Source organism: Podarcis vaucheri (assembly GCF_965113315.1).
Source record: "Podarcis vaucheri genome assembly, chromosome: 2".
In the NCBI taxonomy this organism is placed as follows: Eukaryota; Metazoa; Chordata; class Lepidosauria; order Squamata; family Lacertidae; genus Podarcis; species Podarcis vaucheri.
This window is the reverse complement of record NC_138760.1, coordinates 72,556,551-72,583,906: the sequence shown is the minus strand read 5'-3', so window position 1 is coordinate 72,583,906 and position 27,356 is coordinate 72,556,551. Positions and strand designations below refer to the sequence as shown.

At 45.5% G+C, this 27,356-nt stretch overlaps 1 protein-coding gene across 1 annotated transcript; it reads right to left on the bottom strand.

The window, feature by feature from the left end:
- Positions 1–11,792: 11,792 nt before the first annotated feature.
- On the bottom strand, positions 11,793–20,371 carry LOC309526160 (ovomucoid-like; the record flags this gene model as incomplete). The annotated part of the gene is made up of 7 exons (XM_082212075.1): positions 11,793–11,809; positions 14,328–14,356; positions 15,781–15,896; positions 17,297–17,345; positions 18,388–18,515; positions 19,596–19,630; positions 20,362–20,371. 7 exons carry the CDS (start codon positions 20,369–20,371, stop codon positions 11,793–11,795), a joined length of 384 nt encoding a protein of 127 aa, XP_082068201.1.
- Between the last annotated feature and the right edge of the window lie 6,985 nt (positions 20,372–27,356).

Below are 27,356 nucleotides of genomic sequence, written 5' to 3'. Positions count from 1 at the left end.
AGTCAATAAATAAGCTAAGCAGCATTATCAGCCTTGTATTATTCTCTTGAGAATAACATCTCTCAGTATATTTATTTATGTTCTGCTTGTTTAGCCTATTATCTCTTGTTTAAAAAATTAACCCCCCAATTTTCAGCACCACGCAGAAAAGTAATATATTTATGTAATTTGGGGGACAATATAATATTTGGAAGTTTGTTAATAATTATACACCTAGAGAAAGAGTAAAGCTAAACACTCAGCAGAATTTACTCAAGATAAATTTACTTCAGACTTAGATTGCCTGTCAATATGATTTGCACTCATGCATGCATGCATACATGCACACACATGTGGAAGAGACCACAAGGGCCATCGAGTCCAACCCCCTACCAAGCAGGAAACACCATCAGAGCACTCCTGACATATGGTTGTCAAGCCTCTGCTTAAAGACCTCCAAAGTAGGAGACTCCACCACACTCCTTGGCAGCAAATTCCACTGTCGAACAGCTCTTACTGTTAGGAAGTTCTTCCTAATGTTTAGGTGGAATCTTCTTTCTTGTCGTTTGTTTGTTGTTGTTTTTTATAATATTTTTTATTGCTTTTTTTCCAGGTACAGGTGTATAGTCAGATATACGTCAAAAGCATTTTTTACAGAAGAAAAAAGAAGATCAAAGAAAGAAATTTTCCATTTTTCAGTCTCAATTTTCAAAGCTATCGGACTTCCCCACATCCTCCGAACCCTGCATTCTTTACAATAAAAATAACAGCAAATTGTTACCTTGTTTCATGTGTTTTTTGTATCTTTCACTAACCATATTTTCAGTTTAGAGTGGCTATTATTATATCGTTTTAATACCATATACTGAGTCCAAAAGTTACTCTAAACTTTAATACTTTCATAAGTTTTACCCAAATTTCCTTCAGATATTTTTGCTGAAGCTAGTTTTCTCCAAAGCTTAGCAAATTCTCAACATTCATATAACTTATAATATTTTTGTAAATAGTCCTTAAATTTTCTCCAGTCCTCTTCTGTTGTCTCTTCTCCCCGCTCACGGATTCTGCCAGTCATTTCCGCCAACTCCATGTAGTCCATCAATTGCGTATGCCATTCTTCCAGCGTGGGTAAATCTTGTGTCTTCCATTGTTTAGCAATAAGAATTCTTGCTGCTGTAGTTGCATAAAGGAAAAAAGTTCTATCCTTCTTTAACACTTTCTGGCCGACAATACCCAGGAGGAAGGCCTCTGGTTTCTTATGGAAGGTATACTTAAATACCTTTTTTAACTCATTATAAATCATTTCCCAGAAAGCCTTCACTCTCGGGCAAGTCCACCAGAGGTGAAAGAATGTTCCTTCAGCCTCCCTACATTTCCAACATTTATTATCAGACAAATGGTATATCTTTGCAAGTTTGACTGGGGTCATGTACCACCTATATATCATTTTCATAACATTTTCTTTCAAAGCATTGCATGCAGTGAATTTCAAACCGGTGGTCCATAACCTTTCCCAGTCTTCAAACATAATGTTGTACCCAATGTCCTGAGCTCACTTTATCATGGCTGATTTGACTACCTCATCTTGCGTGTTCCATTTAAGCAACAAGTTATACATTCTTGAAAGCACTTTTGTCTTTGGTTCAAGTAATTCTGTCTCTAGTTTCGATTTCTCCACCTGGAAACCTATTTTTTTATCCTTTTTGAACATGTCAGGGCTGCTACCCAGTCCCAGCTCACATAGGACCACGCTAGCCAGCGTTCACGTTATAAGAGTCTTTATTGGGTTACAGGTTCCATTTCCGAACTGCAATGTGCAGCCCTACGTCTTCTGCGTTAGACCGGCGAAGACCCGTCTGAGTCTCCGCCTCTTGCACACCAGCTTAGTACCCTAGCCTTGCTCCACCTCCTGCGCCTTTCCTTCCATCTCTGGGTCCTCCTGCCCCCCGGGGTCTCCTCCCTCCTACTCTCCTCTGACGCTGACCCCCCTGATCCTTCCGCTTCCTTGCGGCGGGCTTTGGGACCTGGCTCAATCTCCGGGCTGCTTACTGCGCCAGCTTCCGCTGCATTTGAACTTGGCGCGCGCGCCCAACCTTCTACCTTCCTCTTAACCGTTTCCTCGCTCCCTGATGTGGGCGTGACTACTCCTGACTCATGCCTTCCCTCCTGCTGAAAGCCTCCGGAACCTGATGCCTGGTCCCCTTTCTCCCCGCTGCTCCCAGCTGGGCACGTTGGTCCCGATTTCCAGCTGCTGCTCTCTGATTCCTCTCTGGTCCCTTCTTCCTGGGGTGTCCCCCTGTGTTCCCCCCTTGCTCTGACCACTGGGGCTCCTTTCTGGGAATCCTCTGACTCACTGGAAAGGCTCGGGGATCTCGGGTCGTCATCCCCACTCATCCTTCCTTCGTATTCCTCCCCCTCGCTCTCTGTCTCCTCCCTTTTCTGCGTCTCTGCCCCTGAACCCCTGACATCCACCCCCCCTCGAAGCCCCCCCTTCCCCCCTCCCCGCTTTCAGGTGTGGGTGCTGGGTGCTCCATCGTCACGGGAGTGAATGCCGGATACAGTTCTCTCCCCGTGGCTGGCCGCCAACTGAAGACCTCCGATTCTTCCTCCTCGCGTTCATCGACGTTGATCTGTTCCGCTTCCATTTCTGTGCCTCCGTGCTCGAACCCAAGATCCTCCCCGAACACGTCCATGTCAGTCTCTGCGTCGGTCTCTTTGGCATCCGTCACTCGACTTGGCATCCTCAGCCACTTCTGGCGCCACTGCTCCTCCGGTCGATCGTCCCACCAATACGAGGTGTCCGATGCCGAACCCGCTGGTGACCCTTCCGGGGAACGTGTGTCCCGTGCGGGTTCCCCGTCCGAGTCAAATCCATGGAACGTGCTGGAGGAAAGTGTGGGCGTGAACAGCCAGTCGTCGAAAAAGCCTGCTGGCATGGGTCTGTGTGGGAAAAGGGCATGAAACTCGTCCTTGAGCAGGGGTTCCTCCAAAGCGTAGTCTTGCACCCAGCTATTAGCACTGGCCCGGGTGCCCTCTCTGGCTAGGAGATATTCTACTCCTTCTCCCCATCTGGAGTCCAAAATCTCCGTGACTTCGTTGATGGGGTCCTGCGGTGTCAACCCCCCCGTCTCTGTTCTCTCCCGGAACGGACCCGGTGCCGTTCCTGGCTCCTGGAATCTGTGAGGTGCCCTGTAGGGAGTGAGCACCGACCTGTGGAACACCGGATGCATCCTGGAACCCTCCGGCAGCGCCAGCCTGAAAGCTACCGGGTTGATCTGTGCTTCGACTTGGTATGGACCGAGTTGCTTGTGCCCCAACTTCTTCTTGGCTAACGATCTGGTCGGCACTGCGTGGGCTGCCAACCAGACCCAGTCTCCCACTCGTATCTCTTCGCCAACCCGCCTGTGCTTGTCAGCTTGCACCTTGTATGCGTGCTTAGCTAGCTCTAGCTGTCGTCGGAGTTGATCGTGGACCTCCTGCAGCTCCGACGCGAAAGCGTCCGCCGTCTGCGGTTCCCCTTCCCCTACTCTTTCCAGTCCCGGGAAGGTTCTGGGATGTCTCCCGTTGTTGGCGAAGAACGGCGTCACTCCTGTGGACACGTGCTTCGTGTTGTTGTAGGCGAACTCGGCGAGCGGCAGGTAATCCACCCACGTCACAGGCTGTTGATTGGCGTAGCATCTCAGGTACTGCTGCATGATGGCATTGACTCTCTCTGCTTGCCCGTTGGTCTGCGGGTGTCTCGCTGATGCCAGGTTGATCTTGACGTTCAGGAAACCCATCAGCCTCTGCCAGAAATTTGAGATGAACTGGCGCCCGCGGTCGGACAGTATAGACCGTGGCAGACCATGCACTTTGAACACGTGATCTATGAACAGTTTGGCGGTTTGTTCCGCCGTGGCCACCTTCGCACACGGAATGAAATGTGCCATCTTGGTGAACAAGTCCACCACCACTAGTACAGCTGTCTTGCCTCTCGAGCTGGGTAGATCCGTGACAAAGTCCAGGGCCACCCTCTCCCATGGTTCAAACGGTGTTTGCAGCGGTTCCAGCAGTCCCGCCGGCGGTTTGTGCACCGTCTTGGCCCTCTGGCAGGTGTTGCACCTCGCGACGTAGTCCGCGACTTCCCCTCTCAGTCTGGGCCACCAGAAGTCTCTTGCGACTAATTCCACCGTTTTTTCAGTGCCAAAGTGTCCGGCCGTGGGTGCGTCGTGCAACTGTTGCAGCACCTTGGCGTGAAGGTCGTCTCCCGGCACGTAGATGGCCCCTTTACGTATGAGCAAGCCGTCTCGTATCTGGAACTCGTTGCTCTTCGCCGTGCCCCTTTGCACCTCTGCCATCTTCGCTTGCGCGAATGAGTCGTCCTGCAACGCACGCCGCACTGCATCCAGGTCTACTGCCGCTGAGGCGCACGCCCACGCTGTTGGCGCGAAGATGTGCATGGCCGCCGCTGGCGTCGTCTCTTCGAGGTATTGCGGCTTTCGGGATAGTGCATCCACCATGACGTTGGTGTCGCCTGGGACGTACTCTATTCGGAAGTCGAAGTCCGCAAAGAACTCAGACCAACGTATCTGCCTCTGGTTCAGGAACTGCGCCGTGCGCCAGTGCTCCAGATTCTTGTGGTCCGTGCAGACTTGCACGGTGTGTTTGGCGCCGATCAGGAAATGCCTCCACGCCTTGAACGCTGCATGAATGGCCAGCAACTCCCTGTCCCAGATGGTGTAGTTCTGCTCCGACTTGCTGAGCTTCCTGGAGTAGAACGCTCCCGGCCTCCAGACCCCCTGCGGGTCCCGCTGCAGCAGGACAGCTCCCACAGCTCTGTCGGACGCGTCCGTCTCCACCCGCATCGGTCTGCTGGGGTCGATATGCAGCAGTTGCTCTTCCGACGCGAAGAGACGCTTGAGCGCTTGAAAGGACTGCTCCGCTTGCTCCGTCCAGACGAACTTCTTTTTCTTGGAGCTGAGCGTGTCCGTAATGGCCGCCGTCTGGGTCGCGAACCCCTTGATAAATTTACGATAGAAGTTGGCAAAGCCGACAAATCGCTGGACTTCCTTCCGGTTGCGCGGGCTCTTCCAATCCAAGACCGCGCGAACCTTGGCGCTGTCCATGGCTAGCCCCTTGTCCGACAACTTGTATCCCAGGAAATCCACCTCCGTTGTGTCGAACTGGCACTTCTCCAGCTTGGCGTACAGTCTATGCTGCTTCAGCCTACTCAGCACCTCCCGAACGTCTTGGTCGTGCGCTTGTTGCGATTCAGAGAAAATCAGGATGTCATCCAGGAAGCAGACGCACTTCTTGTAGAGGAGCCCCGCCAACACGTGATGCATGAAGGCTTGAAAACAGTGGGAACCATTTTGTAATCCGAACGGCATAACTCTGTATTCGTAGGTGCCCAGAGGCGTGAACATGGCTGTCTTCCACTCATCTCCCTCCCGCATGCGGATGAGGTTGTACGCCCCTCGCAAGTCCAACTTGGTGAACACGCGTCCCTTGCGCACCGTCGCTAGGAGGTCGTCAATCCTGGGCATGGGGAAATCAGAGGGCTTGGTCATCTTGTTCAAGATGCGGTAATCAACTACAAGTCTTTTTTGGGGCGTGTCTTTCTTCTTCACGAAGAAAACAGGACTGCCCCCCACTGCCTTGGACTCCCGGATGAAACCGCGCTCCAAATTGTGCTCTATGAACTGTTTGTGTTCCTGTAGTTCGTCCTCAGACATGGAATACAGCTTCCCTTTCGGCAGCGTCGCCCCTGGTAGGAGGTCAATCTTGCAGTCATACGGCCGGTGAGGGGGTAGCTTGTCCGCCTCCTTCTCGCAGAAGACCTCCAGAAAGTCTGCGTATTTGTGGGGGGCCGCTTGCAACGTTCCCAACTGCAGCTGTGATTCCTCCTCCTCCCCCTCCTGTCTTGGCAGGATGCAGTGTTCCGCACAATAAGAAGAACCGAAGATCAGCTGTCGCTGGTACCAAGCCAGCGTCGGACTGTGCCTGTCCAGCCAACTCATGCCCAAAACAATGGGCGTGTCCGACAGTCTGGTGACATTAAAACTGATGACTTCCCTGTGGTTACCAAGTCGCATCACCATAGGCGGTGTCTGCTTCACCACCTGCCCCCCCAGCAACTCTCTGCCATCCACTGTGACGACTTGCAGGGGCAGAGTGGCAGGCAGTAGCTGTATAGCGTGCTGCTCCACAAAATCCTGCGCTATAAAGTCTGCATTACTTCCAGAGTCTACAGAAAGTGGCACGTCCACTGTGACGCCATTGGGTAGCTGGAGTGATGCGGTGAGCTGCACTACTGGTTTGGGTGGGAGGGGGTCTGTGGGCTGCAAGATCTCTGGGGACTGCTTCACTGATACGTCTGGCTGGGCCCCAGTACCTCTGTCTCCAGCCAGACCTCGTCGTTTCCCTGCTGTGGTTCTCTGTGTTGTGCAGCTGCAGTCACTGTTGCGGAGGCTGCAGTGTGCTTGGAGTTCCTCTGGGGACACTCTTTCGCCATGTGTTGAGGGCTTTCGCAGATGTAGCACTTCCGGTTCCCTCTAGGAGGCTTAGTTTTGACTGCTCCCGGTGCTGGGGCTCTGGTAGCTGACTGAGCCCTGGCACCTCCCACCTCCATAGGTTCCACCCCCCCTCCTGGCGGACGTGTGGATTGCGCACGCGCTGCTTCCCTGGGAACGAAGGAGAAACTCCTCGCTGCTTCGCGCCCTCCACGTCCTTCGTCTCTGCACCATGGGCGTTCCTCCAGTCTCACCCCCACAGTCAGTGCCCGTTGGACCACCTCCTGCGTGCTCCGGGGCCTCTCCCCCCTCGCAATTTCGTCTTTAACTGCACTGCTCAGACCTTCCCAGAACAGGTCTCGAACTGGAGGTGAATCTCTGTCCCTTTCCAAGGCACTGACCAGTGCAAAAAAGCGGGCGTGATACTGCCGTACACTCGCCCTCCCCTGTTTCAGTCCATGTATCTCTCTTCGAGCAATATCCACGTCTATGGTAGATAAAAAACACGCATCCATCGCTTTGATAAAGGCATCTGCACTCTGAAGCGCCGGATCTTTATCCCTCCACAAATTGCGCAGCCACGCTTTAGCATCCCCATGCAAATGGGACAGTATGAACCCCACCTTCTCTTCCTCATCTCTAAAGTCTTTTGCCAGCAGTTGCAGTGCGCACATTATGTCTGCTCGAAAATTGGGGTACTGTTGTAAATTCCCATCGAAGTGAGGCACAAGACCGCCTGCTCTCCGTGCTAACCCCACGCCCTCCGGTCTGAGTCCCGGTTGCCCGTGCTTAACAAACGCTTCAAACCTGGCGTGGAGGTCTCTGTAGGCGGCCGCAGCATCCTCTTCCCGTTTCTTGGAAGCCAATACCTCTGCGCTCAACTGGGTCACTGCCTCTTGCAGCGCTGAAATTCTCTGTTCTTCCGTCATCTTGCTAACTCTTGTGAGCTTGCTCACAGACACCAATCTTCCCCCCCTCGCTGCGTCTGCTCCCGCTGCGAGGTTTCAGGTGTCCGAAGCTTTGAGGAGACGGGTCTTACTGTCAGGGCTGCTACCCAGTCCCAGCTCACATAGGACCACGCTAGCCAGCGTTCACGTTATAAGAGTCTTTATTGGGTTACAGGTTCCATTTCCGAACTGCAATGTGCAGCCCTACGTCTTCTGCGTTAGACCGGCGAAGACCCGTCTGAGTCTCCGCCTCTTGCACACCAGCTTAGTACCCTAGCCTTGCTCCACCTCCTGCGCCTTTCCTTCCGTCTCTGGGTCCTCCTGCCCCCGGGGTCTCCTCCCTCCTACTCTCCTCTGACGCTGACCCCCCTGATCCTTCCGCTTCCTTGCGGCGGGCTTTGGGACCTGGCTCACTCTCCGGGCTGCTTACTGCGCCAGCTTCCGCTGCATTTGAACTTGGCGCGCGCGCCCAACCTTCTACCTTCCTCTTAACCGTTTCCTCGCTCCCTGATGTGGGCGTGACTACTCCTGACTCATGCCCTCCCTCCTGCTGAAAGCCTCCGGAACCTGATGCCTGGTCCCCTTTCTCCCCGCTGCTCCCAGCTGGGCACGTTGGTCCCAATTTCCAGCTGCTGCTCTCTGATTCCTCTCTGGCCCCTTCTTCCTGGGGTGTCCCCCTGTGTTCCCCCCTTGCTCTGACCACTGGGGCTCCTTTCTGGGAATCCTCTGACTCACTGGAAAGGCTCGGGGATCTCGGGTCGTCATCCCCACTCATCCTTCCTTCGTATTCCTCCCCCTCGCTCTCTGTCTCCTCCCTTTTCTGCGTCTCTGCCCCTGAACCCCTGACAGAACACCTCTTGAATTTGGGCATAGTGTAACCAGTCATGCACCTTGTTTTTTAATTTGTCTAAGCTCTGCAACCTCCAATTATCTCCAGTCTTTTCTATGATCTCACAATACTTTGCCCAACCAACCTCCATGTTAGGTCTTTTTCAGGCCTTTGCCTCAACTGGTGAAAGCCACCTCGGAGTTTTGTTTTCCAACAAGTCTTTGTATTTAGTCCAAACTATAAACAAGGCTTTCCTGACAATGTGGTTTTTAAACAACTTATGAACCTTTACCTTGTCGTACCACAAATATGCATGCCATCCAAAAGCATTATTAAACCCTTCCAGATCTAGGACATCCGTGTTTTCCAGTAGGAACCAATCTTTCATCCAGCAGAAAGATGCAGCTTCATAGTATAAACTTAAGTCCGGCAGGGCAAATCCCCCTCTTTCTTTCGCATCTGTTAATATTTTAAATTTTATCCTGGGCTTTTTGCCCTGCCAGACAAACTTCGAAATATCTTTCTGCCATTTTCCAAAACATTCCACTCTGTCCACAATCTGTAGGGTTTGAAACAAAAATAACATCCTTGGCAATACATTCATCTTAACTTCTTCTTTCTTGTCGTTTGGATCCATTGCTCCGTGTCCGCTTCTCTGGAGCAGCAGAAAACAACCTTTCTCCCTCCTCTATGTGACATCCTTTTATATATTTGAACATGGCTATCATATCACCCCTTAACCTCCTCTTCTCCAGGCTAAACATGCCCAGCTCCCTTAGCCGTTCCTCATAAGGCATCGTTTCCAGGCCTTTGACCATTTTGGTTGCCCTCCTCTGGACACGTTCCAGTTTGTCAGTGTCCTTCTTGAACTGTGGTGCCCAGAACTAGACACAGTACTCCAGGTGAGGTCTGACCAGAGCAGAATACAGTGGCACTATTACTTCCCTTGATCTAGATGCTATACTCCTATTGATGAGGCCCAGAATTGCATTGGCTTTTTTAGCTGCCACGTCACACTGTTGACTCATGTCAAGTTTGTGGTCAACCAAGACTCCTAGATCCTTTTCACATGTACTGCTTTCAAGCCAGGTGTCACCCATCTTGTATTTGTGCCTCTCATTTTTTTTGCCCAAGTGCAATACTTTACATTTCTCCCTGTTAAAATTCATCTTGTTTGTTTTGGTCCAGTTCTCTAATCTGTCAAGGTCGTTTTGAAGTGTGATCCTTTAGTTCTTTAGATAGCCACCCTGGCTTCTTTAGGCACCTTTCATGTTTCCGTCTCATTGGGATTGCCTGAAGTTGTGCCTTTACTATCTCCCTCTTAACAAACTCCCAGCCATCATGAACTCCCTTTCCTTTTAGTATTACTGTCCATGGGATCTCACCCAGCACTTCCCTAAGTTTAGTTTTATGAAGTCGGCTTTCTTAAAGTCAAGAAATTGAGTCCTAGTATGCTTGGCTCCTCCTTTCCGCTGTATAGTAAACTTCAGAAAAGCATGATCACTCACGCCTAATGATCCTTCCACTTCTACCCCACTAACCAGGTCATCAACATTGGTTAGGACCAGATCTAAAATGGCTGTTCCTCTTGTTGCTTCTCCCACTTTCTGGACAATGAAGTTGTCTGCAAGGCCAGTGAGGAATCTGTTTGACCTTATGCTCTTGGCTGAGTTTGACATCCAACAAATATCCGGGTAATTGAAGTCCCCCATTACTACTATCTCCCTTCCTTTTGCATGCTTGGCCATCTGTTCCAGGAAGGCATCATCTATGTCCTCTGTTTGGCTTGGGGATCTATAGTAAACTCCCACAATGAGGTCCCTGTTATTCTTCTCTCCCTTAATTTTGACCCAAATGCTCTCACTTTGGCTTTGAGGTTCTAAATCTTGGATCTCTTCACAGGTATACACATCCCTGACATATAACGCCACTCCTCCTCCTTTCTTGTCTGGTCTGTTTCTCTGAAATAGATTGTATCCCTCAATTATTACATTCCAATCGTGGGACTTATCCCACCAAGTTTCAGTGATGCCTATTATGTCATATTTAGTTTGCTGTACCAAGAGCTCAAGCTCATCTTGTTTATTTCCCATGCTTTGCGCATTAGTGTACAGACATTGAAGTCCATTGATCATCCCCCCGTGTCTCTTATTTAAGGATTTTATCCTCCCACCACTAGGTCTGCGTGCTGTTTGCTCCATTTGGTCTATGACATTTGGATGATCATCTTCATCAATTGATAGACTCCTACCTTCAGGAGCACTGTCTCCCTCCCCCACATTAGTCAGTTTAAAGCCCTCCTGATGAGGTTTCTGAGATTTTTGGCAAAAACATTCCTCCCAACCATTGTGAGGTGCAGCCCATCGCTTGCCAGAAGTCCATCTTCAAGAAACTGCAGTCCGTGATCTAAGAAAATCCAAACCGTTCCTGTTTACACCATTTGCGAAGCCAGCTGTTCACTTCCACTATTTTTTCCTCTCTCCCTGGGCCACGTCGTTCAACTGGGAGGACAAATGAGATGACAATTTGTGCATTTAATTGCTTCAATTTCCTGCCCAGAGCCTCATAGTCTCTTTTGATCTGCTGGAGGCTATTGCTTGCAGTGTCATTGGTTCCCACATGAACCAAGAGGAAGGGGTATTTGTCAGTGGGTTTTATGATTCCTTGCAGTCGTTCAGTTACATCTTGGATCTTAGCCCCGGGGAGACAGCACACTTCCCGAGACATCTTGTCAGGCCCACAGATCACTGCTTCTGTTCCCCTCAGTAGGGAATCCCCTATCACCACTACACGCCTCCTCTTAGGTTTGGTCGGGGTTCTTCCGTGAGCTGTCCGTTCCAAGGTCGCCTGCACATTCCCTGAGGACTGACTTTGCTGCTCATCTTCATATACCTGATCGACTGTAATGAGGGAGAGATCCTCAAATGGAGTCTGCTCTTCGTCTTCCATGCTAGGGGAGAGGACCTCAAAGCGATTGTGTATTTCTAAACAATCAGAGCTAACCCTGGGCCTCCTACTTCTTTGAGTCACGTTTCTCCATATATCTGGCTCCTGTGTTGGTGAACTAGCCTCCTTCTCAGGGGAGTCCCCTGTCTCCTCCTTGGTGGAGACGGTGTGCTCTGTTGCTTCCAAGAAGAGCTCCAGCTCTCTAATTCTTTGGAGCGTACCCCAACAAACGTTTGAGAACCCCAACAAACGTTTGAGAAAGAGTAGAAGAAAGAGATAAGGCTGTTGATCTTCACACACACACACACACATATATATGGGGGAAGGGAGCGGAGATGGGGAACGGAAAATATGCATTTTATAACATTTAGGCTAGGTATTAGTTAGTGGCTTGCAATGCAGTGAGGTCGTTTCATCCTGCTGCATTTCAAGTCACAATTTTATGTTGGTGTACACACCAGAGAGGGGGAGGGGATCCACATTAGTTGTTTGGTTTCCTCACAACAGAAACTCTCCCCTAAACTCCTATTCAGTGAAGCTGTCACCTGGACAGGCAATGTATGTCTGAAATGCACACATTTCAGCTTAACCACAGCTTGCTTTTCAAATCAGGTGGAAGCCTATTTCAAGAGAAAGAGCCTTATGTCTCAAGATATTACAGGATACATATGGATTGGACTAATGTCATGCATGCTCAGCTTCACACACCAGTTATGAAGAATACTAGAGCCATACTAAATAGTAATGTGTACACAGGCTCAATTTCCTGGACAGAGAGAGACTTTCTGAGGTCTCTCTAAGAGCTGTATGGAATTGGGAATATAGAACTTCCTGTTACGTTGGTCTCAAGTTTTCCAGGCCAAATTGCCCACCCCAGTGCTATGTCTACCTCAAGCTAGGCCTCATCCTACTATCCCAAATACATCACCTTCTTGTTTCTCTGAAGAAACAGTCTCCCAAAAAGTATTTGTTCTATGTCTGTTGTCCAACATGCCTTCACATTTGCCTGGCAGTAACTCCTGAATTATTGTTCTCAACATCCATGGCCGTGTGTTATCTCTTTCTCTCCCTCTCTGCTTTCCCCCACTTGCTCAAATCTCCTGACATGTATGCTACTGTGAGTGACACTTTCTCGGAAAGAATAGAATATTACACTGGACAAAAATGCTTTTCTTCCTGAGGTTAAAGCCCTAAACCCTACACAGACCCTCAAATATACATGAGCCGGGTATTGAAAGAGAGAACAACCAAAAAAGCAATACATTCCATGGCGCAAAACGAGACATTATAGGAGAGATCAGAACAATATATCGTTGCAGGTTAGAAATCTTTAATGGCAAATCAGACCTTCTTTTGCAACATTTGCTATTAGAGTATAAGGCAAAGAGGTCTCTTGGAAATCCGTCATTTTCTCAGCACATTCCAAAACGTTGGAGCAACAGACTTCCGGGTTGGCGCCATCGCCGAATGGGCTGGGTCCTACCGCGCCGGCGACGCGGGGAGCCATAAAAATCACAGGCACGGAGCCCGTGGACATGGTGACTCGGCTGGCATCGTTATCGCCCTCCCGACTTGTGAAGGAGCCTTTTTAAAGGCTACGGATCGGGTGCCGGGGAGTGGCGTGGTGCTTTGAGTCCTCCGCTTCCCCTGCCGAGCGCAGCCGCATGCCATTCGACGGAGAGCGCTGGCTTCTTCCTTTGAAAATTTGGACATTTGGCGATAACCCGTGAGTAATTGGGTAACCGGGTACAAAAGGAGAAAAAAAAGGAATTTTTTTTCGGATTCGGCACGAGCGGGGGGGATCAAAAAAGGAAGTCAGTCCCCTCCCTGATTGTAAACATGCTAAAACAAGGACTGGGAAACCAAGATCGATTCAGAAGTTTACTGATGACAAAAATTATTAACTCCACGATGTGAATTATAAGAACTGTGCTGGAGGAGAGTCGAGGGTGAGAGGAAAAAGGCAACCCCCCCCCTGGGAACCGGGGCGATTCGGAGAGCCTGGCGAAGAGAGATGGAGAATTTGACAGCTGTCAAAGGAGCTGTCAAAGCTGGAGAATATAAAGAGGATTTTGTTACAAGCTCTTTGCTGGTTAATTTTGTTACAATTTGATATAAATATGGATATAAACTGTCGGGGGAAAAGAAACAACAAATTGACTTTTGGACTAGAGGATACAAAGTTATTGCAATCCCCCTAGAGGGGTTTCGGGACATTACAAGTGTCATATGTGGAAAACTACTCTGGGATGTGCACAGGTCTTATCTCCTGGGAAAGCTGCAGAACTGAAATACTATTTTGTCTACAGAGGTGACCATAATACAATAGAATCTTCTATTGAAGCAAGAAAGGAACTGGACATAAGTCTTTGTCCCTGAATAACAAACCTCTGTAGAGACACTAAATTTTGGAACAAGAATGTTTTGACAGCTGAACAAGACAGAAACCTGAGAAAGCAAGAAATAAAAGAGCAAATGACTAAATACGACACGGAAAGAACAACGGGAGGAGCAACAAATGATTAAGGAAAATTAAAGGCCTCTATTAGACTGGACTTTTGAAGTTAAATATGATTAAAACAACCAAATCTAAAGAAACTGGCAAGATGGACTGAGAAAAATTTGGCTGTGGACTTAAGATCTCCAGGCCGACAACATACAGACAAATGGACATGGGGAATCAAAACCGGGGAAGGGAGGGGGAATCCTAGAATCCAAAGGCTATGTAACCAACTTTTTGAACTTTTCTATATTTTCTATCTTATATTCTTTATAACTTTGATCTTATATGTTTTTGTTTTTTCTTTTTTTTTAAGAAAGGGGGAACTCGTGGAAGGAAATGAGAGCTGATCTTGGGGGGGAAATTTTGTTCTATTACAAGACGAGGAGTGATGTTAAGATTGTGTAAATTTAAATTGGTTTATGAGTAAAACATATTAGGTTAAAATTGGGAATGAGAGCTTGTGGAACTAACTTAGGGAAAGGGGAATACAGTCGGGAGGGGAAGGAGGAAGTCCCAGAAAGAAGGCTATGAAAAGAAGGGTCTAAATTTGTTTCTCTTTTTCTCTCTTTTCTTTATCTTTCTTATTCTGTTATTATTGGAAATTTTAATAAATATGATTATAAAAAAAAAAAAACGTTGGAGCAACAGAGCCCCTTTGCTCTTCCTGGAAAGAAAAGGGTAACATATATTGAAATTATTATTGTGGATAACTAGAATCATAAAACAAAGTTTTATAAGGTTTTGGGTTTTTTTTTTAAGAACAGCTCTTAGTTTGAGAAATGCAATGACTTGCATTCCATCTTATCCCCTAGAACTGCTTCCCACTATGCAAAAAAGGAACATTTTGGTTCCTAATGTAAGCCACATTCACCACAGAAAATCAGTCAGAATTCTGACTAGTAAAATCATCCCATTTAAATAAACAGACATTGCAACTGGAACTGTCAATATGAGCAGCGTTGTTTCAGAATACCTTACTTCAGCAACATCTGCACTATGCAGAAGTGTACTTTGTTAAAGGTCCTGAGAAAACCCCTATTCCCTTCAGAGAGCTACAATTCCCAGTGAATGCCTTATTCCATGGAACTCTGGGAATTGTAGTTCTGTAAGGGGAATAGAGTTTCCTAACAACTCTCAGAAGAAGAAGAAGAGTTTGGATTTGATATCCCGCTTTATCACTATCCGAAGGAGTCTCAAAGCGGCTAACATTCTCCTTTCCCTTCCTCCCCCACAACAAACACTCTGTGAGTTGAGTGGGGCTGAGAGACTTCAGAGAAGTGTGACTAGCCCAAGGTCACCCAGCAGCTGCACGCGGAGGAGCGGAGACGTGAACCCAGTTCCCCAGATTACGAGACTACCGCTCTTAACCACTACACTGGCTCAGCTGCAAACAACAGACTACACTTCCCAGGATTCCTTAGGAGAAACAATAGTTGAAAGTGGTATGTAGTCTGAGTGATGTCATAGTTGCTTAACAGGAAAAAACTTGAAAGTATAGTCTGGATGGAAGCATGATTATGAGACCATATTTGTAACCCTTTCAACTGACAAAAGTGAATCAAGGAATCTGGATATGTGACTATATCCTAGCTCTGGAGAATTCTTGGCATTGTTGTTACCGTTGTTGTTACCTTGCACATCTGAGTTGGTTACCCCAGCCCCTCTGGGAAGCTTCCAACAAAATGCAAAAACACAGTAAGGATATATGTAGGATGGCTTACTTCTCATCCTACCAAAACTTTCCCAGTGTCATCATAAGTAGATACGGAACAGCTTAGAGGTTTTGAATACAGTCATACCTTGGGTTACAGCCACTTCAGGTTGCCTTTTTTGGGGTTACAGACCGCTGAAACTCAGAACTACCAGAACAGGTTACTTCCGGGTTTCGGCGGTCGCGCAGGCACAGAAGCTCCAAATCACAACTCACGCTTGCACAGACGCGGGTTGCGAATGCTGCGGGTTGTGAATGTGCATCCCACAAGGATCACATTCACAACCTGAGCGGCACTGTATATCTTTCTCTTCTATCATGTTATCATCACTTTAGTTATTTTTCTATTAAAAAATAATTATTATTTCTATACGTACATGGCATGAATGCAGAAATCACACTGGTTGCCATAGACCTTTCCATCAGAACCACAGTGAGGCATAAATTCCAGGGTGCAGTATGTTCTATCTGGGCCAAAGTCCTTGCAATAGTCCTGCAAAAAGAGTGGCATTCTAAATCTGTCACCCTGTTAAATAAATATAAGTTCCACTTTACAAAAGAAATAGTGATATACCCACCAAACTTTTACATTTGCTCACCAGCTCAACGTAACTTCTTTTTTAAAGTGCAATTTGTATTCAATTTTGTAGAGTCATACATATTTGCAACAAAGAAACAAATAATAAGGGAATATGTATTAGATGGAACATGTGATATTATGCAGTATGTGGAGGAAGGCTTTAAAAACAGCTTGCACACAGTTCTAGCATGGGTTTGCTCAGAATCATACATTGGGGTACAAATGTGCTGGAGGTTGCCATTACTACATAAAGAGAGAATTTGCATCCCTACTGAGGAATCAAGGCAGATGGACTTGCATGCAGTTTATGGGAAGCCAAATACCTTTTAGGAATTTGTAAATGAGGTTTGTTCCCGTTATTCCCAGAAGCTAATAGCCATTATTCTCAGACCCATTTCAAGGGCTAATTTTCACCTGTGAAGACTTATATAGCTCAGGGCCCTAATATGGTACACGTTATGGAACACCTTTCCCCATATTAGCCTCCCATGCCCTGAGGTCAGCATCAAGACTCTTCTCTATGTGCCCCTCTGGCAGCTATCAGGAAGAGGGTGGCAACAGGCATAAAACTAGGCTTTATTTCTCCCAGGTCAAAGACCCAGTTTGGCAAAAACAAAAACAAAAAAACCCCATGCACATTTTGCACACACACAGACTGGGAGCTTCAGTGGTGCTCCTCTGGAGGCTTCACCCGGGGCAAATAAAAAAGGCTGCCCACACACACACATACCGTAGCTATGGCTCTGGGTGGCAACAAGGGAGGCTCATCTTGCACAAGCACATTTCCTTCACCCCAGGTGTTTGGAGTGTTGTTTTTCTTCTTCTTTGCAGACATGTTTATGTGTGTGTCTGTTTCTGTCTTTGGTGGTTAAGGAATAGAGGAGTTGTCTTTATGGTCTGATTACCTTGTACAGTAGTACCTCAGTTTTGGAACGTCTCCAGTGACAAATGTTTTGGTTTTCGAATGCTGAAAACCTGGAAGTAAATGCTTCCGTTTCTGAACGTGCCTCAGAAGTCGAACGGCTTGCACTGAGGTACTGCTGTATTTTTCTCAATTTTCTCAATTAAATTTGGAGACCGCCCTCGGTTTTTGAACATTTCGAAACTCGAACTGTCTTCAGGAATGGATAACATTCAAAAAAGAGGTACCACTGTACCAGGAGTTGCTTTTAATTATTTCGTTTTGATATGTATTATATTTTGCAGTTATCTATAGATTATTTTGACATTTCATTTCCCTCCAAATCACACGACAATTTTGCCTGTTTGGTTCTGCAGGTTCAATTTCTCACCACAAAACTCTTTATACCTACCTTTGGACATTCTCCAACATGCTTCTTACCAACAAGTTTGTTTTTTTCCCTGAATAAGAGAAGAATTTAGGGAACGTTAGCAATCAATTTCCTGTATTCTGGGCTAATAATACTAATAATAAACATTGGTTGGCACTAATAGACCTTGCAAGTCAGAGGCAAATGTCCCATTGAGCTAGTTCTGCTATGTACCCTGCTGACAGTCAAAGCAATAAAGTAAAATATATGTGGCATATGGATGGATAAATCCAGTGCTTTCTTCTTCAGTTCCTCATCTTTCCAGTCTTATGCTTAATTCACCCCATTTCCACATCTGTTTGAGTTTTTAAAAAACTAACTAAATAAAAAATCTTATGGAATTCCTTTCTGCATGCATTTTATCCTAATACATTTTTGTGTGCCATGTTGCCCAATGTGCATTTGTATATGTTATATACATGCTTCAGTATTGAGATTGGTGAATGATGGAAATTAAGTTATGGTTTTGAAAAGTATAAATTGCGGAATTTATAACTAAGTGAAAACACAAAAACACACAAAACAAGGTATTAATTTGCTGTTTATCTTTATTGTAAAGAAAGCAGGGGATGGAGGACGTGGGGAAGTCCGGTTGATTATGAAAATTGATTTGAAAAAGTGAATTTTTCTTTCTTTTTTCTCTTTATAATTCTTTCTTCTTTCTGTAAAATTGCTTTTGTTGTGTTATTGACGATGTATTCTTACCCTGGAAAAAAAAGCAAATAAAAAAAATCATATAAAAAAAATAAAAAAAAAATAAAATATGAACTGAATTGCAGAGAGTAGAGAGTAAGTTTAATGTCATGTTGTAAGCACACTGGATTTACACAGAGATCACTGAGGACTGAAGCCTAGCTGGTTACCTTGGCCCAGAAATAATCTCTCAGTCTCTGGCTAACCACAGGGGAACAGTGGTAAAATAGGAATGGTCCCATGTAAGACATGTCCCCATCTTGGAAGTGGGGTGGGATGGGAAAGGGACAGATAAAACAAATTGGATGAGACATCATTATAACTAATGGTAGCCATGATCTGTTGCCCAGTGAAGAATCTTCTGCACCTGCGCTACTTACTGGTTATGGCGACACAGTTCACATTCATTGGGATAAGTGTTGCCATCTGTACCACAGACTGGAAAATAAATCCTTGGGCAGATTATTAGTCCGTTACCAGTTGCCCGGAGGGGTTGGCTGCAATCCAACTGTAAAAAGAAAACAAACAACATTATATGTCTACACAACAGTTATCCTTTATATAACATCTCAAGGCTTTCATCCTTTAAAATTTATAACCAATACACAGGAGAAAAGAGGGTACCTTATGAATCTACCTTTCCTTTTTACATTCCCCATTATTCACAAGGAAGAAGCATGCAGAAGACTGAACCAAGGAAAAATTGTTGAATCAATTTCTCAAGTGTGGACTTGCCTAGGGCATCATTGTACAAAAGGCACCATATAAAAACTGAAACTTGGAATATATAGAATAGCCAGACAATTCTGTGGTGGAATCGAGACACATGTTTAAAAAACACACAGTGAAAATGCTTTTTTAAAAAACGTTTTGAAAAATATATTGAATTTGCCATAGCTCACCATCACCATCTAGTGTCACATTTCCATAATGTACTTTAAAAGACACTTAAAACTTTTTGTTGGGAGCCGTATAGTTGAGTCCTGTGTGTAAATAAAAGTGCAGGCTTCCCGATTACCTGATGCTATGCTTTGTAGATTTAATGCTATTTGCTAGGTGTGGGGTTGTCTGTAGTGGTCAGCCACAAGGCAGGGTCAGCTGTACAAAACTTTCATCAGCTTTTCTGCAATTGGGCGTGGCCACCTGGATGACCAGGATGACCAGTTCCACTCTTGAATGTCTTTCCTGTTCCAAAAGCAGTGTGAATGGTGAGCCAGAGCTGCAGAATTGTCCTCCTGACACCACTCTCCCTGTAGTCCCTGGATGTGTAGGGGGAGGGGAATGGGCCTGGGGCAAGGTGGAGGTCCTTGCCCTGGGGAGAGCAATGGACCTGGATTTTCCTCCTGCCCTTCCACAACCTCAGCAATCACAAAAACGAAGCAAAATTCAAAGAGAAGGTCTCACATCCCACTGAAATGAGTAGTCATATCACTGCTAATAACTGTGCTCTTCCACAGCTCTCCTTCACTATTTCCCACTTACACTTGAGGAACACAATTCAAATTCTTCTCCACCTGCCAACTTGCATTTACAACTTTATCTATATTACACGACCAACTGCAGAAAGCTGTAATACGGCGTTACTCACCATGTTCTCCCAAATGTATTCATCCCCAAAGGTGCCTGAAAGGAGACCAAAAACACATGGATGCCATATCTGATCTCTCAAAAATTCAGAAAAAATCTCTAAAGAGATTAAGAGCTGCACAACGGCTTCTCCTTTTTTAAAACTAAGAATGTGTTGTAGAAGAACAAATTAATTATGAGACTTACTAGAACTATTTCAGATTACTCAGTTACTCAGTTGTATTAAACCTTTGCTGTATGAGACATTTTTACCGCTACTATGAATATCCAATTAATGCTTTAATGGGCCTAATAACAACTTTTTCAAAAGATTATAAACAGATGGGAGTATGATCAGCAGTTGGTTTGCTGAGCACTAACCATTTCATATAATTATAGATATGTGCCTCTAATCAGGTCTATAATATTTTTCCTGTTCTAGGGATGGGTGGATTTGTCCATGTTGCTTTCTCAGTGTGCCATTTTCCCAATCTTATGTTCGGTTTGTGTTTCAGTTTGCATTTTAAAAGTCCACCACATTTGAGTGTTAATCTGTCCTAAAATACACACTTTTACAAGCAATTTCCCCCAGCACATTGCATTTTTGTAAGTTATTTTCAGTAATATTTGTATTATCATGCACAATCCCTCCCAGTAGAAACATTCTTGTGCACATTTTTCATACACAATTTGAAGGATAGCCGTGTTTCAGTTCAACTATCAAGAAGTGTGAATTAAGTAGGTGCACATCTAAATGCAAACCAAACCAAACTCTCTTCCATCCTTACTTATGGCCATACCTAGGGGATCACAGAACAGGGTCCCAGTACTTTTTATGGATTTGTAGAAAATCCATAGCCATAGCTCCCTCATAGCAGAGGACTTGTTTTGAATGCCAGAGGTCCCCAGTTCAATTCATGGCATCTCCAGGCAGGAAAAGACTCTAGATTTAAACACACAAGAGGCATTGCCACACAAAGAGCACAGTACTGAGCTAGATGGACCAGCAGTCTGACTGGATAAGGGAGCTTCCTGGCAAATGCAAGTAAGTGCTGCTTTTGTGAGGGAAAGACATTTTTCAAGGACTCAAAATGCATAGTAACACAGGAAGCTGCCTTGCGCTCAGGGCCGGCCCACCGATGAGGCGAGCTGAGGTAGCTGCCTTCATAGAATCATAGAATTATAGAGTTGGAAGAGACCACAAGGGCCATCAAGTCCAACCCCCTGCCAAGCAGGAAACACCATCAGAGCACTCCTGACATATGGTTGTCAAGCCTCTGCTTAAAGACCTCCAAAGTAGGAGACTCCACCACACTCCTTGGGTGCAGGAAGCCTAAGCAGTGGTGCTGCTAGTGGTGAAATGGCGGCAATATCTCACAGATATCTCATGAGATCTCATGGAGAGCATTGTGAGATTTCAGCAGCAGTTTTGGGACCACAATAGGGGAGGCTTTGGTGGGGATGGCACTGCGGCAGCAGGGCAGGGTGACACCTTCCCACTTTGCCTCAGGTAGCAAAACCAGTCCACAGAGGGTCCATAGCCTGTCAACATTCTCCTCCTTAGGCTCAGTGTTGCCCTTTGAAAACTCAGCAGGAAGGATCAGTGGACCAGACTTAGTTGGCTTTGGCTGTCATTGGCTCTTCCTCTGCCTACTGTTAGTCTTCCACCACACACCTTTGCCCCTTCTCCTCTGCAAGGCTACACCACTGCAGCAAAACTAACCCTTGCTCTTTCGCACATGGCTATCCTGAAAAAGCAAACATGCACTTCAGGCATGTGGTTTCACTCATTGTTCTCTGGGTCTACCTGCCATTTCATCAATAGGACTACTTCAGTGAGTAGAAGCACCTGCCAGAGGCCTGATAAAAAAAATACACTGAATTTGATATTTATGCTGATTGATTCTGGAAGCTGTTATGTTTTCTTTCACCAAAAAATGTACAGTAACTCTAAGGATACAGAAGCAGCCCAACCTGAAATACAAGGGAATTACACAGCATATACAATGATGGAAAAAATGGAGAGGAAACATATCTGAACTAACCTGTCAGAGTGCCAATTCTCCAGTGCCAAACAAAACGGTTCATTTCTGAACTCAATAAATAAAATAAGATTATTTATTTGTCATATCATAGTTAAACCTTTGTTCTTCCAAGAAACACATTGGAATGAAGGTACATTGCACAAAGCTTTATTTACAAGTATAAGGAAGAGTATAGATCATTTTTTTCTTTTCTTTTTTGGTGAGGAGAAATGAATGAAAAAATCATTCCTACCTACTTATTACATAGGAAGAAATTTAATTTCTCATTGCCTGAATCAGAAGGTACAGGGATCAGAAGATATGGAACTGGAAGTAAATAATGATGGACTATTGTTGTAACACATGACTGCAGTGGAGAGGCTCTTGTGTGAACAAAGGCGAAAGGATTAATTCAACCCTTTTCTTTTACAAAGTCTTAAAAATTGATTTTTATTCCTTAAATCGTGTCATTCTTTGGAACTGAATTTTTAGAAGATGTTGTTTTTCAGCATACAACTGTCATTTGCCAATGCATTGTAAAAGGCTGAAAAGTCACATGGATGGGTTGATAGGAAATGATATTTTCAAAATATCAAGCTACTGTGCATTCTGAGGAACTTGAAGTGAATATTAATCTGTATCTGGATTACACGTATACTGCATAGGTATTTGGGAGGTGGGTGAGTGGGTGCTGCTGTGTATCTTCCTTAGGCTTGTCTCCTTTAATACTATAATGAAGCAGGAGAAGAGTTAGTCTGAATGTTCTTTCAAAGATTCCCACTTCTCAACCCTGTGAATGCATAGTTTGGTCCGATGTTCACCCAAACATGACCCAGTATGAAATTCTGGTTCTCAGCTCAGCTGCTACCCTTGTGAATGGGTCTGCAAGACAGAAAGATTTGGCTAGGTGGGAGCAGGGCAAGCTACGCCTGAGCTTTTTTTGCAGTCAAGCTGACAGGAAGAGGAGGCTGAGGGCATCTTCTGGTGCTGGGGGTTCTCCTAAAATTTCCCTACAAGTGGAGAGCAGTGAATTTAGGAAACCTTTAGAGTTAACCTGTATCTTCTTTACCTATGCTCACTTTGCCAACACAATCTGCCAGCCCTGCATGGAAGCCCACCAGTGGCTCATTAAAATCCATAGTTTAGCTGCTTGGCTGGGACTTCAGAAACAAGCAGCTTGTGAAGCCCAAGCCCACACAGTTAACAGGTAGTGTTCAGCTTGGTCGGGATCCCATGTATAAGCCTGTGCCCGTTGCTCTGTCCCAGCTTCTGCCAACCTAGCAGTTTGAAAGCACGCCAGGCCAAATAGATAAATATGTACTGTTGCGGCGGGAAAGTACACAGCATTTCTGTGTGCTCTGCCTTCCATCATGGTATTCCGTTGTGCCAGAAGCAGTTTAGTCATGCTGGCCACATGACCTGGAAAGCTGTCTGTGGACAAACGCCAGCTCCCTCAACCTGAAGCAAAATGAGCTCCGCACACCATAGTCACCTTTGACTGGACTTAACTGTCTAGGAGGCCTCTACCTTTTTACCTTTACCTTTTTATAAGTCTGTGCCACACTCACAAAGGCCTAAAATGTTTCACATTGCCTTCATGTGTTGAAAAGGCTAGAATTGGGAGGTCCAGTATGTAACAGAAAAGATGAATCCTATGATGGGATCACTGTGATCACCATGGGGAAAATTGGATTATATGGTACGTTTGGGGGTGAGAAGAGTCTGAGTCTGTAGCCTATCCAATGATTTCCTCCCCTCATTTTCAGGGGCTTTTAGGTGTCCTATTTGATTAAATTCCATGAGTCCTTTCCTTAATTCATGTTGTTGACTTGATGGGGTTGCAAATCACCTTTCTTCATGAAGTTCAGTATAATCAATTGTTATTAATCATAAGAATGGGCTCATCTTGGGTCATCACTTCTGAACTCAGTGGTGAACTTTGGTCTTTAAAATTTCAGGCCAAAATTTGGCACCCCCACCTCTCCCCTTCCATTCTGCTCAATTCAGTACAATATAGTTGTGAACCTCTGCAGCGCCCTCTAGTGTCAGCATCCAGTGCAGTGGAACCACCTGCACTGTCCAAAATCCGCCTCTAAATTAGGATGAAAAATCACGGACAACGGGAAATGGGTTCAGAAGATATGGAACTGGATGTGGATTAATGAATATACAATACGTAAATAACTATGGAATATTGTTTTAACATATGACCACAGCGGAGAGGCTCTTGTGTGAACAAAGACGAAAGGATTTATTTTTCAACATGTCGGAATCGTCGTTGACATTTATTGAAATTAATAATTGGAGAACCCCTTTTGAACTTTTTATGTGGAAGGGAAAATGAATGAATTGGAGATGTCTGGGTCTGAAGATTGGGAAAATATAACTTGGCAGAAGGAGGAGCAGCTGGATGTCACACTGGAGTAAATATTTTGAATGTTCTTTTTAAATATAACTAACAGGGAATCGGATGTAGTTTTTTTTACTTCTCTTTCTTTTTTCATTCTTTTTTCCTTCCTTCTTTCACTCTTTTATTTTTAACTTCCTTTCTTCTCTTTCTTCTCTCTCTCTCTCTCTCTCTCCCCCATTTCCCCTTTATTCTTTTTGTTTGATGTTCTCTACTCTAAGTCACTATTGGAATTATACACACATGAAGGTGAACGCTGGTTGGTGAAGGCAGGGAAGGGTAGATTTTTACTGTTCAGCCTACCAATGCTTGCAATCCCGTTGAAATAACCGATATTTCAAATATTGTATTAACAGTGTGATTCCCATTGATTTCTCTCTCTCTTTTTCAGTTGATTAACAAGAGGGGGTTTTTTTGCACCATTGAGCGGGTTAGAAATAAAACTTCTGATATACTGAAAGATGCTTATCTGAGAAGAAACAAAGAACCAGAGAGAACACCACAAATACACCTACGTGGCAGAGGTAGTTATTCAACTGTAAATACAGCTCCAGACAGGCAAGCAGTTCCAGTAGGGCTGTTGGGTATTTACAGTGGTACCTCGGGTTAAGTACTTACGGTAATTTGTTCTGGAGGTCCGTTCTTAACGTGAAACTGTTCTTAACCTGAGGTACCACTTTAGCTAATGGGGCCTCCCACTGCTGCCGCACGATTTCTGTTCTCATCCTGAAGCAAAGTTCTTAACTCAAGGTACTATTTCTGGGTTAGCGGAGTCTGTAACCTGAAGCGTCTCTAACCCAAGGTATCACTGTATATGTGGATGTGCAGATCCATATCATAGGTCCTAATCTAAACATTCCTGTTGTTGCAAAGTAACCCACAGGTTGAAATTCTCTGTCAGCAAGAATGAAAAGGCATGAAAAAAAGAGAAAAACACTTGAGCTGCTCCAGTGGTTTTGCTGACCAGCTTCTGGTGTCAGTCTTTCTTGTAGAAGGTCTTGGAAGCAACAACTCTGCAAGCAAAACCCCCAATGAGAGAGGGGATGAGAGAGACATTCCATTCAGTTGGCATCTAATGGCAAGCAGGCCTGTTTCATGCTTTCCAAAGCAAGATGTGAACCAAAAAACAGCCATATTTTGAAATACACACTTCTCTGAATTTTTCAGCTCGGTTCTCCTGCCAAGTAATGTGTATAAAAAGATCCATATTTTAGAGTAATGTACACATATAAATTCATATATTCGTGAAAGTAACAGTACAAATGCATTATAGCTGGAGCAACTGCATGCAAAAAATGGGCCTTTGGGGAGAAATTGACACTAAAATGCTGGTGAGATTTTGTGCAGATTTGTTTATTTCTTTATTTGCAAACGTATGGGAAATGTGGGAAACTGATCTTAAGAGTGGGAAAACGAAGGTGAGGGCGCTGATGCCCCCTGCCAAATCCCTCTGCCTGCTGGATGAAGTGACCATCCCTGCACACCAGTCATCCTGCATGTATTGGTACATATGTGCACCCTCTGCAAAATAGCCATGCCAAGTACTAAGGGGATATTGGGGGGGAAACCTGCTCCTGCTTTTTAAATGCATTTATTTTCCTAGTTAAAATAAGTAACTTCAATGGAGCTCCAGTGCGAATCAGAAATGGGCAGAGTGGAATTAGGTGCAGAATGCCCACTGTAGCAGCAGCATTGACATAATTTTGATGCCATTTATTCTGACACCATCAACCACGGTATCCTCCTGGACCAGCTCCAGGCAGTGGAGGGCCTTGGAGTCCCAAATTTTGAGGCCCCTGCCTACCTTTCACCTTCCATTCTATATCCTAGTTGCAGCGACTCCTGAGGCACCCCTGAGGCTCCCCACCCAGTGCGACCAAACTGGTCACACTCCTCTAAGTCCGCCTCTGCTCCAGGCAATGGGAATTGGGGGCACTGTATTACAGTGGTCCTGATCCTATCTTCAGAACCAAGTCCTGAGAATAGCTTTGGGACACTGTTTGGGGGGGCATCTTGTGGCTACATTATGGAGTGCTTATTTCCAATGCTATTTAATATCTACATGAATCCATTGGGAGAGGTCAATAGGAGTTTCGGAGTGAGGTGCCATCAGTATGCTGACGGCACTCAGTTCTACTTTGCCATAACCTCTGAACCCAGAGAGGCTGTACAGTACTTGGGTCATTGCCTGGAAGCAGTGGTGAAATGGATGAATAAAATCAAGCTGAGCTTGAAACTTGGCAAGATGGATGCACTCTGGGTAAGTAGTCCCCGTGTCCAAGAAATTGGTCAATTGCCTATCCTGGATGGGGTACCAGGCAGAGTTCAAGGTATTCCTATTAGCGTATTAAGCCCTTAACAACTTGGGACCAGTTTACCTACAAGATTGCCTAACCCCCAGAGTCAGCCCACCCAGATTGGAGAAATGAAACAGACATCACCCCCTACTGGCACCTCGCTTGCCCCACCACTGCCAGAGAAGCAAACCCAGGCAACTTCATGATTGTAATGGTGGATTTGTCAGCCTCTTAGTGCTCTTCTGAGCAGTTAGATCTAACCTTTTTCCCATGCATATAAGGAAGTCTTTGTGGCCTTGATGACAAACTTTCCCAGTTTCAAGAAATATTTACACATGGAAATGGAATATTACAGAGGACTGCAATGTCCTGTACCAGTTGCAACAGTTTCCTTTTAGTGCACAATTCAAGAAACATTTGGCAACCAGCCAGTTAGCAAATAGTACTTGGAACAGCTTACTGACTAAAGCATAAGTCATAGCAAAGATAACAGATATTTTCAAAGTAAACCAATAAAAATGAATTAAAAGACAGTAACATTCTCAGTTAACTTTATTGCAATGTATCACGTGGGTTTCTAGAGAAGGGAGATATCATTTCATTGCTACTGAAGTAAATACAGCTCCATATCTGCTGGACCCACTGCCAGCCAACATGTACTGTTTTCCACTTCTGCCCATGGGCTCAAATGCACACACCATAACATATACATGCTCTGGACATGCCAAAAACTGGAGAAGGTTTTGAGAAGAAAAGCCCTGTTGGATCTGGCTGAAGGTCCAAGTCAAAGTTCAGCATCCAGAAGTGGCACATTGGGTGGGCCAGAGCTGTGGGGCTGCCCTCCTGCCACTGCAGCCACTGGAGCTTACCTGAAGTAAGCGTTATTCTGTTCTGATGCAAAGATTGTACAAAATACCTGACACTTTTAAAAAGAAGGCAATGCAACCAGCACTCTCCAATGCAACCATTAAGTCCCATTTACAATTGTGAGACGTCTATCCTTAGAAGTATCAAGGATTTGCCTTGCCACTGTGATCTCAATAGAATGAATATGC